The 18316-nt window shown below is 40.7% G+C and overlaps 1 protein-coding gene across 1 annotated transcript in view; it reads right to left on the minus strand.

Moving 5' to 3' along the window:
* Pms1 (PMS1 homolog 1, mismatch repair system component) overlaps positions 1-18316 on the minus strand; it is an 81713-nt gene that overhangs the window by 33134 nt on the left and 30263 nt on the right. The window contains exon 5 of the mRNA XM_059278333.1: positions 17795-17958. Coding sequence (XP_059134316.1) covers positions 17795-17958 — 164 coding nt within the window. The remainder of the gene's footprint in view (positions 1-17794; positions 17959-18316) is intronic.

An 18316-nucleotide genomic window follows, 5' to 3' on the forward strand; every position in this document is an offset into this window, starting at 1 on the left:
TAGGCACCTCCAATCCATAAACTACTGTATATTTTCATAATCATTTCGGGTAGCTATTATCTTGAGATGAGTAAACCAAAGCTCAAAGAAACAGAGAGTAAGTCGTGGAACCAATTCTTTTACCACAATTTTTTCTGGCTTTAAACCCATTTTTTCATATTCCAATTTTTTTTTCTAGTCAAAGATATCAGTAATTTAGGAACCAACTTTAGACTTAATTAAGGATTCCCTCAAACAATAAAGTGTTGGACTGACAAATGCATTTTTGACAATTTCCACTCATGGCCACGTGATTTGCTATGGAATTTCCAATTACTGTTTTAATAAATTCATAAAAAAGCACAGGCAGCAAGCACATTGCTAACAGATGGAACAGCGTATGCAAAAGCTTGAAAGTGCAGAGTAGGCTGGAAATGAAGCTAGATGCACAAGAGCAAAATTATGAATGGCCTAGCACAGCATGCACGAGTTTGCAGTGCCTTATGGATATACTGGAACAATCTTAATTAAGAACGAAACATGACCACATGGGGACACTTTGCAAGACTGATTTAGTGAGAACTGCAGTTGGAATGAACACGACTTAAAGAAAAAGAAAACAAACCACTGCTATGGTATTTATCAGCGATTCCCAGCTTTGACAGGGAGCATGAGAAGTGAATGAATTCATTCACAAATGTTCCTGTAGATCTCTGGGAGCTGCGGTTTCTGCTGTACTGTCTGTGGTGTGGTTGCCTTCTGTTTGCCATTTATTCATTTACTTACTGATTTCAAAGGCAAGGAAGGCCCTTGTAAGCTGTGGAATTAACACTGAGAGAGAACAGAAGCAGCACAATGGTAGGAGGAAACAAGACAGCGAGGCGAGCTAAAGGACATGAGAGAGATGTCATGTGATGTCACTCCAAGTGCAGAAGGAAAGAAAACCTGTGGAGGCTGAAATGTCAGGAGCACAGTCAGCAAGACGGCACATCATTAGGGTAGATGTGGGTTGTTGGGGGGTGGGTGCAAAAGATGCACTCAGCTTGTTCAATGTGAATCCTTGATGTTAGGAGCAGCCTGGATTCCACTATGATCTGCTAAGGCAGTGATTTTCAACCCTTCAGGGCTTGAAAGACCCTTTCACAGGGGTCGCAAGACCATCAGAAAACATAGATATTTATATTACAATTCATAACAGTAGCAAAATTACAGTTATGACATAACAATGAAAATAACTTTATGGTTGGGGATCACTGTGGGGGAGCCTACCCATTTCTCTGTGGGAGGCACCCTTTCACTTTTTCTTCAGGTACTCTTGAGGAGGAAGGAGTGAGAAATATTTAGATAGAAGGATAGAGGGGAGAGACACATATAAAACACAGGATAGCCTTGGGAGGACCTGGATCCTTATCCACCGGCCCCTTCTGTCTCGTCAAAGGGCTATTTACAGGAATGCCAAGGGATGGAGCAAAGACCTCCCCCTAGCACAGCCAAGTGCAGACCCTTCCAATCACCTGGTAACCATGCACATGGTCAGTTCACCCCTTATGCGGCCAAGACATCCTCTAATGCTGCCCTGCTTGGTAAAGCAAGCTCAGATCTCACTAGGAAACCTCTGTGGGCCTCCTCAGATCACCACATGAGGAACTGTATTAAGGGGTTGCAGCATTAGGAAGGTTGAAAACCACTACACTAAGGATTTACCTGTTAAAGTTTCCTAGGGAAAAGGACCCTTGATAGTGACAATTAGCTTTGTTCGAATTAGTTATCAGCACTGGCTGCCCTACTCTGCACCTGTTGATAATTACAGACTTTGTCTGCTACTGGAGGAAATCTGAAGCATTCTTTGCTTTCTTCAAATAGAACAGTTTTATTGTGATATAATTTATTACAAAGTGTGCTTATAGATCTGCAGCATTTGCACCACAATTTTAGAAAATGTTATCATTCCAAATAGGAATGTCATACTCAGTGACTTCCTGTTCATTTCCCTATAACCACTACTCTCAACAAAGTTGCTCATGTCTTGAATGTTATATAAATAGAATCACACAGTGTATAGTGTTATGAAGACCTTGCACAGCATTCTGAAATTTCATGAATGGTATACGACCCCATCCTTTTCCAGTGGCATGCATCTGATGTATTCTCTCATAAATTTATGGTTATTTGGGTTGTTTCCATTTATTTGGGTTGTTTAGACCATTATGAATGGTGCTGTTATAAACACTGATTTTTTTTTTTTATTTTTATTTTTTTTTGGTTTTTTGAGACAGGGTTTCTCTGTGTAGCTTTGCGCCTTTCCTGGAACTCACTTGGTAGCCCAGGCTGGCATGGAACTCACAGAGATCCGCCTGGCTCTGCTTCCCGAGTGCTGGGATTAAAGGCGTGCGCCACCACCGCCCGGCTAACACTGATGTTTTTATGTGAACATGTTTTCATCTCTCTTGGATAAGTGCTGGGTCATATGGTACCTTTGTTCTGAGGGCTGATGTCTTAGTTAGGATTTCTATTGCTGTGAAGAGACACCATGACCACACTTATAAAGGAAAACACTTAACTGGGGTTTGCTTACAGGTTCAGAAGTTTAGTCCATTATCCTTATGGCTTGCAGGCAGACATGGTGCTGGGGAAGGAGCCTAGTGTTCTACATTGGGCCTGGCTTGGCTTCTTAAAGCCCAGTGACACACTTCCTCCAACAAGGCCACACCTACTCTGACAAGGCCACACCTCCCAATAGTGCCGCTCCCTGAGCCTGTGGAAGCCATTTTCATTTAAACCACCATGGCTGAATAGCATATAATCTCTATGTGCTTTAAGCCTCTAAAAAAGACAAAGAAATGCTGGCTGCTGCTGTTAGAGCCACTGGTTTTATATTAGCCACAGTGGTGACTTAAGGGACAATAAGCTAAATAACAGAAAGTAGATAAAAGATTCTGGACAGTCTGCATCTGTATGGGACTGAAACGCCCACACCAAAAGTTCCTGATAACAAAGAATCAACAACACACAAGGACTTTAGTCAGAAACTACATCAGCTCTCCAGCCCTGGCATGGAGGACCTGACTTCTTTCTGTCTCCTCTCCCTCTCCACCCTGCCTTCCTTCTTTAGGCTGGAGATCAAACACATGCTGGGCAAGTGCTGAGTCATGTTGTGAAGAAAACATTTCAGTCACTTGTATTTGAAATGTAACCATAAAGCTCGTGAGCGCTGCACTGTTGACCTTGGCATATATGAACGTGCTGCCTCATGTATAAATGCCAAGGTTCCTGTCTCAGTGCTAGATTTACTGAAATCACTACATCACATGACGTTAGGAAATGATTTTCTTTTTTCTTAATCACAATGTGTACACTGCTAGGAACCTGGGAACATCAAGTGACAGGCAATTTCTGTGTACCATCCAGGGAGTCAATTTAGGGGCACTGCCCAAACTTAGTATCAGGTGGCCTAGCAACAAATAGTGCAAACATCTGCTGAGAAGCAAAACCTCCATTCCTGCCCAGGCAATATTTGTTTTCAATACAGAATCTACTATTAAAGAAATAAACAATTAACTGCAATAAAAATTGACAATCCAGAGGACACTGAATCTCTACTCTTTTTTTTAAAATACCTTAGTTCTAGGTCATCCACCCTACTCTCTTACAGAGATAATCTTTTTACTTCCTCGAGTTATCCGTATATCTTTCCCTTAGGCTGAAAGCTTAACATATGCTAAAAATACACACACACAGCTCCATATGTTCTCTATCTAGGTCACACAAAGCTAGAGCATCTGGGTGTGCCAAGTAAGGATCTGATCTGGCCACTATGATGACTGTGCAAAAGCACCCATCAAGAATATATTATTACACACACTGTCCGAGGACTGTTCAGTCAGTCAGACGGATCTGTTCCCATCCCATGTGGTGATATATTGTGTATGCTAACAAACTTTTCCTGAAGATTAGAGAACAAATCAAGCCACTAGATTGAACATAGAGGCCAGGCAGTGGTGGCACACACCTTTAATCTTAGCACTCTGGAGGCAGACATCTGTCTGGATCTCTGTGAGTTCAAAGACACCCTGGACTACATGAGATTGACTCAGTTTAGGAGAGGAAACAGACCCAGGCAGTGGTGGCACACACCTTTAATCCCAATACTTGGGAGTCACACACCTTTAATTCCAGCACTTGAGGTCTCATGCCTTTGCTTTGGAAGCACACATGCCTTTAATTCCAGGAAGTGATGGCTGGGCAGAGAAAGGTATATAAGGCATGAGGAGACAGGAACTAGAGGGTCTTTCAGATTGAGGAGTTGGTGAAGTAAGAGGTGGTAGCTGTGGCTTGTTCCTTTGTCTCTCTGATGTGGTGATATACTGTGTACCCCAATATATTGTCAGCCTTAATAAGCTTATCTGGGGATCAGAGGACAGAATCAGCCACTAGATTAGACATAGAGGCTAGACAGTGATGGCACATACCCTTAATCCTATCACTCGGGAGGCAGAGATCAGTCTGGATCTCTGAGTTCAAGGCCACACTGGGAATAGAGCCAGGCGAGGTGGCACACTCCTTTAATCCTAACACAGAGATCTCATGTCTTTGCTTAGGAAGGACACAAGTCTTTAATCCTAGGAAGTAAGATGGCAGGGCAGAAGAAGGTATATAAGGCCTGAGGAAACAGGAACACATGCTCTTGAGACAGGGTTTCGCAGAGGTGAGAACTACTGGCTGGCTGCTCTACTCTCTGATCTTCCAGCTTTCAACCCAATATCTGGTTTCGGTTTTTTTTTTTTTTTTTTTTAATTAGTAAGACCTTTTAAGATTCATGTTACACTCTGATCTTTCAGTATTTACCCCAATATTCTGGCTCCAGGTTATTATTAAAAGACCTACTAGAAATTCATGCTACAGTCCCACTTCACTGACACACACTGTCTGAAGAAATGAAATCACAAGAGCATTTATAGAGCAAGCTTCAACAGCAAAGAAAATTAAATTAAGACCAGATAAACAATTTAAATAGACTATAACCTTTAGGGAACTAGAAGCAGTCATTAAAAGTATCCCAACCAAAAAAAGCCCAGGGCCAGATTGATTTAGCATAGAATTCTACCAGAATTTCCAAAAAGAGCTAATACCAGTACTCCTCAAATTGTTTCACACAATAGAAACAGAAGGAATATTGCCAAACTCTTTATGAGGCTATAGTTACCCTGATATCCAAACCATACAAAGATGCAACAAAGAAAGAGAATTTCAGACCAATCTCCCTCATGAACATTGATGCAAAAATACTCAATAAAATACTGGCAAACTGAATCCAAGAACACATTAAAAAAAAAAAAAAATCACCCACCCTGATCAAGAAGGCTTCATCCCAGAGATGCAGGGGTGGTTCAACATATGAAAATCTGTCAATGTAATACACCATATAAACAAACTGAAAGAAAAAACCACATGATCATCTCATTAGATGTTAAAAAGGCCTTTGACAAAATCCAACACCCCTTCATGGTAAAGGTCTTGGAGAGATCAGGAATACAAGGAACATTCCTAAACATAATAAAGGCAATTTACAGCAAGCCAACACCAAATTAAATGGAGAGAAACTCAAAGCAATTCCACTAAAACCAGGAACAAGACAAAGACAAGGCTGTCCGCTCTCCCCATATTTATTCAGTATAGTACTTGAAGTTCTAGCTAGAGCAATAAGACAACAAAAGGAGATCAAGGGGATGCAAATTGGAATGGAAGAAGTCAAACTTTCACTATTTGCAGATGATATGATAGTATACATAAGTGACCCCAAAAATTTTACCAGGGAACACCTGATAAACACCTGCAGAAATGTGGAGGGATACAAGATTAAGTAAAAAAAAAAAAAAAAAAAAAAAAATCAGTAGCTCTCCTATATACAATGGGCCAAGAAAGAAAGCAGAAAACATCACCCATCCTTTACAATAGCCACAAATAATAAATGGGGTAACTCTAACCAAGCAAGTGAAAGATATTTATGACAAGAACTTTAAGTCTTTGAAGAAAGAAATTGAAAAAGATATCAGAAAATGGAAAGATCTTCCATGCTCATGGATAGGTAGAACCAACGTAATAAAAATGGCAATCTTACCAAAAGCAATCTACACATTCAATGAAATCCCCATGAAAATACCAACACAATCATTCACAGACCTTGAAACAATAACACTCAACTTCATATGGATAAACATACCCAGGATAATAAAACAATCCTGTACAATAAAGCAACTTCTGGAGGCATCACCATCTCTGACTTCAAGCTCTACTATAGAGCTATAGTAATAAAAACAGCTTGGTATTGGCATAAAAACGGACATGTGGATCAATGGAATCGAATTGAAGACCCTGACATTAATCCACACACCTATGAACACCTGATTTTTGACAAAGAAGCCAAAATTGTACAATGGAAAATGGAGTATATAAAATACTGGATATTTTAGGAGAAAGGACATAAAATAATAGTTACCTGGCACTTCCCAGCTTCAAATGTGCTCATAACTATGTGAAATGGACTCTGACTGGAAATGCATTCTATGCTCTCCCTGGACCACTAAGTCTGCAGTTTTAATAAGATCCCTATGCAATTCATAAAGTATAATACCATCTGTCAGACGCATGGGCACTGATACAGGAGGCCAAGAGGGAAAGTGGTAGTGTAACTACCAGGTGACATGAAGATTAGTGATCATGGGCCACTGACATTGCTCAGTGGGTAAAGGTGCTTGCCACCAAACCCAAGGACCTGAATTCAATCCCCAGAATTCACACGGCAGGAGAAAATTGATTCTTCTAAGTTGTCCTCTGACCTATACACATACACACAATAAATAAATGTAAAGAAAGAGACTAGTGATTATAAATCTAAAGTGGTACTAGATAGCATGGGTGCTGTACTGGCACGGAGATGATAAGCGCGTGGTTTTAAACATATCTGGTTAGTCACACATGTATTTAAGTGGGAAAGGAGCAGAAGTCAGACAGGGCACAAGGGAAGGATGATAACAGTGCCCCACGTAGCTTTACAGAAAATAAGGGTAGCTAAAAAAAACAGGAAGAAAAGAGAATGGTCTGAGCTGAGTCTGGGACACACGGCTGGTACTCCAACCCTGAAGAAGTAGAGGCAGGGGAATAGGAAATTGGAGTCCTAGTCTGAATTTCATGGTGAGACTCTGTACTACAAAACCCCAAGAATGTTTTGGAAATAGCAATGAGACAAAATGATTTAAAGAATATGTGAAATAAACCAGTCACCACTAGAAAGGGCTGGAGGGGATGAAGAGTCCTCAAGGAGAGTCAGATTTCAGTTACAGCAAAATGGTGACCAGAGACAGGTAAAGGGCATAGAGATTACACCTCATGTTGGCTATGAAGGAAGGCATTTCAGGAAAGGGAAGTGTGAGGGAACTAGAAGACAGTGACTGGTATATAAGGAGGGGCCCAGGGAGGTCAGGGATGAGTGTAGAAACCCGTCTCCTGTGCTGTCTGACACACACAGGAATAGAAACAGCGACCCATTCAAGAATGGCTTCAGGGAGGAAGCTGCGGTGGTGTATCCAGAGTCTACAGTTCCGGGAATGCTGTCAGGGAGGAAGCTGCAGTGGTGTATCCAGAGTCTACAGTTCCAGGAGTGCTGTCAGGGAGGAAGCTGTGGTGGTGTATCCAGAGTCTACAGTTCCGGGAGTGCTATCTGCCACTGCACATCAAGACAGGTGCACTACAAGCAAAGGCTCACTACTGATGTCGGAGAGTGAAGATCCAGAGGCAGCCTCACACCCATGGCTGCTGGCTTTTGTAGTTGTTTTTATTGACTCTTTACTCTTTGCTCCTTGAGGACCCACCACCAGCTCCCAAATAATACACACAGCAGTGTATTCTTTCTTATGAAGGTCCAGCCTTAGCTTGGCTTGTTTCTAGCCAGCTTTTCTTAACTTAAATTATCCTGTCTTCTCTATACATTTCTTTACTTCTTACTCCATGGCTTGCTGTGTATCTGAGTGGCTGGCTCATAATGTCCTCCTCCTCTTCTCCTTTTCTTGCTCTCCTCTTCTCTTTTTCTTCTATTTATTCGCTCTGTCTGCCAGCCCCACCTATTCCTCTCTCCTGCCTGCTATTGGCCATTCAGCTCTCTATTAAACCAATCAGGTGTTTTAGACAGGCAAAGTAACACAGCTTCACAGAATTAAACAAATGCAACATAAAAGAATGCAACACATCTTTGCATCATTGTACAAATGTTCCACAGCATAAACAAATGTAACACATCTTCAACTAATATTCCACAATAGGCTTTAACTGAGGGCATCACTGATGGCCTCTGGAAAGCCCTCAAGTGACATCAGATAGTTTCCTGCTTACAGGGACTTTTGTCAAAGATGTTTCCACTCTCCCCTTACCATCTGATGCCAGTACAGAAATGAATTCCTATCGGGAATAAGGTTTAAATTTATTCTCTTTAATTCTTTAATCAAATGGGCTTTAATCAAACCTGAGTATGACTCCAGAATATTTTTACAACAGTTAAGCTCTGTTGTCTGTTATCTGTTCAGAGCAAGAGAGAAGTTCTGTACAGGGGTAATACTATCTCCATACACCAACCTACAACATACATCTGAGTATCAGTGCCAACTCGGCCAGTGCATGTGCTAAAGACTCAGCTTTTGTGCCTAACTCCAAGCCCGATTCTAAATTACATCTGTATATCCGGCCTGAAATCGTCCTTTCCTCCTCTCAACTTCCACAGGATGTAAACATCATTCAAGCTCCCACTTCCTTTCACCTATGTAAGTGTCCATACACTTTCACAGTGTAACTCCTCTCTTCAGAATGAGCACTGTCACACAACTTGCAGAGTCAACACGGAGCTGGGAGGGAGGGAAAAACCACAGCGGGGAGAATGAACACTGCGTTCACAATCCGGAGGTTTCAACTTCAGCTTGTCCTTTTCAGTAGCTAAAATTTAACGCACTGGGTAATTTACTTAAACTCTTGGGTCATCTAATGATAAAACGGAATGGTACAAGATTAAAAACACTATCTGCTTAAAGATTTGGGCCAGAAGAAAAAAAAATTCGTGGTCATTTTAAGTTTAAAGATCTAAGAATCCTCTTAACTCTTACTGTTTTATGACTGGATATATGAAGACTCAGAAGAATTTCTAAGTTCTAAAAGTATTATATTACAATGTTGCAAGACATAAAATGTATCAAGATGTGGATATCTGCTTAGAGCATGGTGGTGCACACCTTTAATATAACACTCAAAAGGCAGAGGCTGGCTGATCTCTAAGTTTGAGGCCAGCCTGGTCTGCAGATACAGTTTCAGAACAGTCAACCTTAGGCAGTGAAGGACAGAAAGCTGGTGAAGATGTAATAGAACAAGGGGGCCATGTTCCAGCCCCAGCAAACAACAAAACTTGCCAGCTTTGGCCATGTGGTTCTGACTTTAGTAGCAAGGATAGGAAAAAGGCATTATGGAACCCTCCTCTGAGAATAAGGAAAGCCAGTGAGGCCAGACATGTGTTTAAGGATGTCCCTGAATTTGGAGGCCTAGAGAGGCCATTAGGTGAAGCTGTGAAGTTGAAGCCTGGATTGCCTTGGAGACACCAGAGCCCTGGGATACCTGCCCGAGGAGAGATGGTTGTTGTGGAATTTTTTGATCGTACGCCGGAGGCTTGCCAATAAAGTTAAACCATGAATCAGGGAGCAGAGCCAGCGACTAGCCGACTGGAATTGGCCACAGAGAAGCACAGGAAGAAAGGGCAGGGACTTGAGTTTGGAGCTTCTTTTTGGTTATGGGATGGGGGAAGAGTGCAGTGTCTCCAGCCAAAAAGCAAGGTCAGCTAGTTGCTACTCAACCTCTCTGTGCTAGCAGGTTTTCACCCCAGCTTTTGACTCTTGAGTCTTATTGATAAATAGAACAATACACTTAATTTAAACCTACATATTGTGGCTGTGGCAGAGCCAGGGCCACAGGACCAGAGCCCCACCAGGACGTGGCCTAAGTGGCGGGGTGCAGCGTTGACTGTGGGGCCATGGGGATGCATACGATAATTAAAATATCAGTAGATTCATGTGCAGCTGCTAAGTTGACATAAAAACACCAAGCTGCAAACAGGGAGTGGAACCAGGCTAAGTGTTGGGGAATATTATTCCAAGGTGTGTTACTTTTGTTTATGTTGCATTTGTTTAACTCTGTGAAGCTGTGTTACTTTGCCTGTCTAAAACACCTGACGATCTAATAAAGAACTGAACAGCCAATAGCAAGGCAGGAGAAAGGATAGGCGGGGCTGGCAGGCAGAGAGAATATATAGAAGGAGAAATCTGGAAAGGAGCTAGAGAAGGAAGAGGACATCAGGGGCCAGCTACACAGCTACACAGCAAGCCACAAAGTAGGAGTAAGATTTACAAAAATAAGCCGGGCGGTGGTGGCGCACGCCTTTAATCCCAGCACTCGGGAGGCAGAGCCAGGCGGATCTCTGTGAGTTCGAGGCCAGCCTGGGCTACCAAGTGAGTTCCAGGAAAGGCGCAAAGCTACACAGAGAAACCCTGTCTCAAAAAACCAAAAAAACCAAAAAAGAAAAAAAAAAAGATTTACAAAAATAAGAGAACAGAAAAAGCCCAGAGACAAAAGGTAGATGGGATAAGTTAAGGAAAGCTGGCAAGAAACCAGCCAAGGTGAGGCTAGGCATTCACAAGTAATAATAAGCCTCCGTGTGTGATTTATTTGGGGGCTGGGTGGTGGGCCCCCCCAAAAGAGCAGAAACAACCAACACCTAAGAAAAAGAGTTTGTAGTCAACAAAGCTGAAAGGAACTGGAGATCTGAAGAACATGGAGACATCAGAGCATCAGACATGGAGATGAAGAGTTTGGAGTTTGCCCAGCTGGTTTTCAGTCTTACTTTGGTCCAATATTTCCTCACTATGCTCCCTTCTCTAAATTTTGGAATAGTAATAAATGTGCAATAATGTGTGTGTGTGTGTGTGTGTGTGTGTGTATGTGTGTGTGTGTGTGTGTGTGTGTTAGAAGTATGTGATCTGTTTTTTGATTTTGATTTTATAGAGATTACATTTATAGAAATTATAGTTATAAGATTACATGAATCTCAGAAAAGACTTTGAACTTTGGACTTTTAAACATTGTTGAGAATATGATAGACTATGGGGACTTCTGAAGTTGGACTAAATGCATTTTGCGTTATGATATGGGGGCTAAACGGGGGCGGAATGTGATAGCTTGAATGTAGTTGGCTCCCATAAGCATATTTGGGAGTGGCATTATTAGGAGGTATAGCTTTTGTTGGAGTAGGGTGTGGCCATATTATAGGATGTGTGTTACTGTGGGGCAGGCTTTGAGTTTTCCTATATTTAAGATACGCCCAGTATCTCAATTCACTTCCTGTTGCCTGTGGATTAAAATGTAGAATTCTCAGCTCCTTTTCCAGCACCATGTCTGCCTGCATGCCACCGTGTCCCACCATGATTATAATGGACTAAACCTCTGAACTGTAAGCAATCTAATTAAATGTTTTCTTTCATAAGAGTTGCTGTGGTCATAGTATTTCTTCATAGCAACAGACACCCTAACTAAGCCAAAAACATTTATGGATAATTCATTTAATTTACCACCTTGACCTATGTACTCCAGACAGACACTCACCATTTTCCCAGAGACAGCTGCTGCTGAACAGGGAGGTGGAATGCAAATGAAGTATAAACCACAACTTTGAGTACACAGAAAGTGCTCTGCAGGAGTTGGGGACACTCAAGTTCACTATGGAGCAATAGAGGAGTTCAGGGACGATTACCAGCATAGACAAATACCACAAGTCAGAAATCAATTATGTATTTAATACATATGTCTTGCACCTTTGCTACATAAGATTTTATAGAACCTAGCAGAAAAATAAAGGAAATGTAAGAAATATGAAAACTATGTAAGAAGAGGGATTAGGTTACTCATTGTTATTGGTCTTAGTTTAATTCAAAGATCTTTTTCTAAAGGAAAAAAAAGGAATATAATATAGGAATGATAGGAAAAAGGGGTAGATTATTGGATCTAATTTAAACCAACAAACAACTATTAATCTCAAAATATTTTACATTGGTATGGATTTTGGTTTACTGATACAAATTTAAAGTTTTTTTTTTATACTGTATGCATGTTTTTACTCTTATTTGGGGTATTGTGCTTATATGGCTCATTTAAAAATACAATGTATAATTAAAAAATATAGGTTAGTAGTTAGTCACCTATTACAATCAAACTTTTAGTCATGTTAGGTATGTTTTCAAGGTCAAACAGAGATATATTTTAGACAGACCAGTGGTCTTCAAGAACTTCAGAGATCTACAGAATATGGCATTTAAGATGTTTTCATAATATAAAGCTTTTTACGACAATGAGACATGTCTGCTCCTGGCAGCACCAACTTACTTCAGAGAAGATGATGGGCATCAAAGAACCTTCAAATGGAGTTTGCTCTCTTTGTGGCAAAAGTTAGCCATGGGGCAAGAAACTGCCCTTGCCTCAACTGCTGACAGTATACTGTCTAAATTGGACAAGAAGGAAACTCTCCTTTGTAATGGCTAAAAACCCTTAATCATTTAAATCAAATTCAGCTGTTGCAGTATATGTGGGCTACAAATAAAACCAAATTCAGGGCCTGGAATGTACTCAGTGGTAGAGTACTTGATCGATCTATATCTATCTATCTATCTATCTATCTATCTATCTATCTATCTATCTATATGTATCTGTGTATATATGTATATATATCACACAATAAACAAATAAAACAAAAAAGGAAGAAAGAAAAGAAAAAAGAAACGAAACCCTGGGTTCTATCACCACAAATGTAAAAACTAAACAAAAATTAAATTCAAAATAAAATTTAAAGACACAAACATATTTAAAGAAAGCATTTGCAAGGTAGGCTGCCACCTGTGGAACCTTTCCAATTCTCTTGGGTCCCTCACATGAAACTCACACCCCACCCCAATCACAGGCCACCCCTGCCAGAAGACCAGGTAAGCTGCTTACCCTATCCCCAGTTACCCTCCCCAGCACCATATCCCAGCCACCAGCTCAGGAAGACACACTCTGCTGGACCAGGGGCCACACAGGCCACCAGAATTCCAGGCAGTCTTCCTGACAACAGAACTCCTCCACCCTCTTGGTGCTCCATCCCCAACAATATCCCCAGTTCTCTCACCCCTCCTTGTTACCCTGTAACAGCCTCCAACTCTAGCAGAGACTCCCTGGTGGATCAGAGGCACACAGGCTACCCTAACTCCTGCTCCTAATTTGTGTGGAGAACCCATGTTTAAGGAGAGACCATGTCAGCCAACAGAAGTCCACCCCCAAACTTGGGTAACGACCCCCTGCTGAACCACAGGCCACTCTGGCCAGAAGATCAGAGAGGAAATAGAAACTAAGGAACAAAATACCTCTCTACCTATCCAACAAAGACAAACCCAGAAATTGGCACCTAGACCTATAATCACCACAAACCTAGATGCTGAGACTCCAGTATAAGAACATAGTAACAGTCAGGGCAATATGTCACCACCAGAGCCAACTACCCGACCACAGCAGGCCCTGAATATTCCAACACAGCTGAAACCCAAGAAAAAGACCTTCAAACTCACGTTATGAAGATGGCACAGGTCCTTCCTTATTCGCTTCTTCTTTAAGGACCTCTATTGTCCTGGTAAAGTTGGCCTTAAGAAGTGACTAGCTGGGCAGTCATGGTGCACACCTTTAACCCCACCATTTGGGAGGCAGAGGCAGGCAGATCTCTGAGTTCAAGGACAGCCTAGTCTACAGAGCGAGCTCCAGGACAGGCAGAAGAAAGCGGGGGGTGGGAGGGGAGATTGAATACATCTCTTAAAGAAATTAATTGAGAAAAAGATTAAAAAAAAAAAAGAAATTGGAGGAAATTAGTAAATCCCTTAAAGAAAACCAAGAAAAAACAAAGAAACAGTCAAAGAAAATGAATAAAACTGTTCAAGACCTGAAAATGGAAATAGAAGCAATAAAGAAAACACAAACTGAGGGAATTCTAGAAATGGAAAATCTAGTAAGTGAACAGGAACCACAGATCCAACCATCACCAACAGAATACAAGAGCTGGAAGAGAGAATCTCAGGCATTGAAGATATGATAGAAGAATAGATACATTGGCCAAAGAAAATGTTAAATCTAAAAAATTCCCGACACAAAACATCCAGAAAATCTGGGACACTTATGAAAATACTAAACCTAAGATTAGGAATAGAAGAGGAATCCCAGCTCAAAGGCCTAGAAAATAATTTTAACAAAATCATAGAAGAAAAACTTCCTAACCTAAAGAAGGACTTACCTATAATAAAAGGCAAAAGAAGCTTACAGAACACCAAACAGATTGGAACAGATAAGAAAGTCTCCTACCATATAATAATTGATATCACTGTAAGACCTGCTCTTTTCTGAAGGGAAACAGATCTGGAGGAGAAAAGAGGTGGGGGGCGGTTAGGAGGAAGAGAGGCTACAGTTGGGATGTATTGTATGTGTGAGAAGAATTTTTTTTTTTTTTTTTTTTTTTTTGGTTTTTCGAGACAGGGTTTCTCTGTGTAGCTTTGCACCTTTCCTGGAACTCACTTGGTAGCCCAGGCTGGCCTCGAACTCACAGAGATCCGCCTGGCTCTGCCTCCCGAGTGCTGGGATTAAAGGCGTGCGCCACCACCGCCCGGCTGAGAAGAATTTTTTAAAAGGAAGAAAAAAGTATTCACAAATCAGCAATAATAAAGTGGAATAGCCCTCATTAGAAATCATGAATATAACATATTTTAAAGTAGTGATTTACATATTATTTCTATTCATATGCAATAATCAGGGATTCCAATGTTATCAGACTAAAAAAAGCCTTTTTAATTTCGAGAAAAAAATAATTTATAGGAAAACACATGGAGCAGGACGGCACAGGCATTTAGCTCTTATGACTAAACCTCACAACTGTAGTGCTCATGTCAGAACGGCTCTAGCAATTCTCCAAACAATATCGACTTTAAATAAACTCGCTGAACCCACTTTGGCCATCTCATTATTCAATACGCTTTCAAGGAACGTGGTGATGAAAGAAGAAGAATACTTCTCTCTAACATAACCATACTGGCAAGAACATCAACATTATCAGTATTCAGAGAATGTCTTGGCAGCTTAAACCTTCATAAAAAGAGGGAACACCAGCTAATCCAAGTTATCAAAATAGCAAGAGTACTTCTCATATTATGTGCAATATGATTATTTGCTTCTAACGCAGAAAAAGTAAACACATTAATATCATTATACTCAAATTTTAGACACAGACAAATTTCTCCACAGAAAAACAGGGATGAAAGTAAGCGTGTTTAAAAGAACAGCCGGCAGAAGAGCAGGGCTCAGTGTGCAGATTTAGGGAACATGTCAGTACCCTGTGGAAGGCCTAACAGTGTGTTTTCACATTTTTTTGAAGCATACTACAGTACTATTTTTAAAAAGGAGAGGAGTTGAGTATACTGATGGAAACAGGTTTGAAGGCGGGAAGCTTACTCCATGCAGTTACAGTCCATGATCATGGTTATAATATCTGCAATTTTACTATTAGACTTGGGGTAATTACCTACTACATTCATGGTGTGACATGCTCAACACACATGCTAGCATCTGAGATGCTCCTGAAATGACTGAAGGCCACAGAGGGACCTGAATTTGCTTCAAGCAATTTCTGATGCTGTGCTCCCCACCAATCAATAAAATATAGCATATTATAAAAATATTGCTTTCCATTCTCAGAAGAAAATGCCTATTCTGATAATTCAACACTGGCTGAGAAAACTGCATAAACCTGAAAACTCAGAATACATATTCCCAATTCTAAATGAGTAAGAGCTCTTCATATGATCAAATTTTTCTGTTATGCTCACTTTCACCTTCCAGTTTTTACCTCTCCTTTATTCTCTCTTCAAATTATTATCTTTGGTTGTATTCACGCTTATTTTATGAACATGTAATTATTTTCCCTCTGTGTATCTTAACTTTTTAATCAGCTCTCCCTTCTGGACTACGTTTCTCTTGACCTTGATCTTTTCTTAACGTGGAGACATTTAACTTCTAATTACTAAATGTCCTCTGGATCGGAGGTCACAGGGTTATTTTAGCAGGATGAGCCTCCATCCATCAACGAACCGAGGAGCCTCAGCACAGCGGAGCTGGAACAGTCTCAAGGTATCATCTGGTAGAGCCCTTTGCCAGCAGGAACAGGTGGCTGACTCTTCTCAATTTTTTCTTTTTTAAGATGACTAAAGATTTTGATCATAAACATTTTACATGGCATAAAGATAAAGATTCTGTTGACAAGTTTGTAAAAACTGAAATAAGACTGGAGCAAATGTATTTAGGAATATATATGTACATACATATATGTATGTAACAATAAAAAAAATGAGGGGTATAGAGAGAATTTGAAAGGAGGAAAGGGAAGATGAAATAATATAATTATACTATAATACTGAAATATTATACTAAAAGATAATTTTAAAGGTTGTGGTTGAACACAGTCACTCACTAAAGTATCTGAAAGAATTCCGTTATCGTTCTGAGCTTCAAGCTCCTCATACAAACACGGGTAATACTGTTTACTCCATTTCCTCAAGGACTCTAAAGCATGAAGAGGAACTGCACAAGGTAAAACGGGAAGAGAACACAGGAAAGTGTGGAGAACTGGCACTCCAAGGAACGGCAGGCTCTCCACCCCACCTCGACCCTTACCGCTGTGCAACTCTAAGCGACACATTAACGTTCTGAGTTCAGGCCACAGGGTAACTGCAGATCAGTACACTGCCAACTCATCTGCGTGCACAGTGAGGACGGCACAGACTGAGGCACCTGGTGCCCACAGATCATGGCGTCCTGCAGATATGCACGAAGTATTAAGTCCCCGTTCCCCATCTACCACTGTGTGATCTGCTCTGCGTCCACTGACTGTTCCAATGTGCTCATGTGGAATAAAGGAGAGCGAATGTCCAGAAAGGATAGAAAGCTTTCTTTCCCCCATGATTTGTTACACAAGACAAATCCCTTTACTTAATTGGTCTTGCTTTGAAAAACAGAAGGGAATGAGCTAGAGTGGCCTTTAGAAAATCTTAAGCAACTCTGGAAGCTGAGAGATGTCGCTCCATGGTGAGGTCTCAAAGGGGGAAGAAAGGCTATCCTTTACCCCAGAGCTGTTCCTAATTGAAAGTCTGTGGGAATCACTGACGGCAGGTGATATAAAGTGTAAGGTTTGGAAGTCTAATAGACTTCCCATAAGTCTTCAGTGCTCTTTTAACATTAAAGACAAAGCTGAAAGAACATGGACCAAATTTTTTGAGGGTTAAAAAGGAAAAAAAAGCTATATAAATTCATCTTTGAGCTTGTAAAAAAAATACTTCAAACTGCACAAGTAAACAAAAGAAAATTATTTCTCATAACTAAGAAAGTTGGGAAAGCTGAGATCAAGATACTAACAGAGTCTGCTTCTGATGAAGGCCGACTCCTTCTCCCTGTCCACTGGTGAAGATGCAAACGGCCAATCTAGGAGGACTTTTCCCCATCACCTAATCACCTCCACTGTCTTCACATTGGTGATAAGATTCTCCACAAACAAAGTAGGGTTGTGGGATATGACAAATGTCCACTCCATGGCATGCATGTAACTGATTTATACAGGATATAACATCTCTTCATTGTATTGCTATAAAAATTTCTTACACAATATAAGAATGCTTACCTTATTATGTACAAAAACAATCCTTGTGCCAGGTTTAAGGACACCATAGCTTATGAGGAGATCCTGTACATTTTTTAGCTCATCTTTACACTTTTTAGCAGTTGAGTAAAATTGCTTTCTCACAGGGAGATTCTTAAACAACTTCAGAGCAGTTACAGTAGTACCTGTTGGCAGACAAGAGGAAAGCATTTTAGATGTGGAAGAAACTGCAAATCTCTAAACAATCAGTAATCAACCCCTTCTATTATTAAGAACAATCCTCTTCCAAGTATGGAGGTCCAAAGAAGGGTCATGTCTGTAAACTAACACCTTGTGAGATTCTCCTGCTCATGACCCACTGACTGAACAAGAGTAATTTTAATACTGCAGAGGAACACAGCGTCACTAGAATGTAATCTTAAGAATCTGCTGATAGTCAAACCATCTGGAGATGTTGGTTACTCTGCATTTTAAGGTACAATATATATGTGATATGAGACTATACAGAATGTGTAATAACCTTTATCATGCCACTAAAATATT

Source organism: Peromyscus eremicus, chromosome 13, assembly GCF_949786415.1.
Source record: "Peromyscus eremicus chromosome 13, PerEre_H2_v1, whole genome shotgun sequence".
NCBI classification, from domain to species: Eukaryota; Metazoa; Chordata; class Mammalia; order Rodentia; family Cricetidae; genus Peromyscus; species Peromyscus eremicus.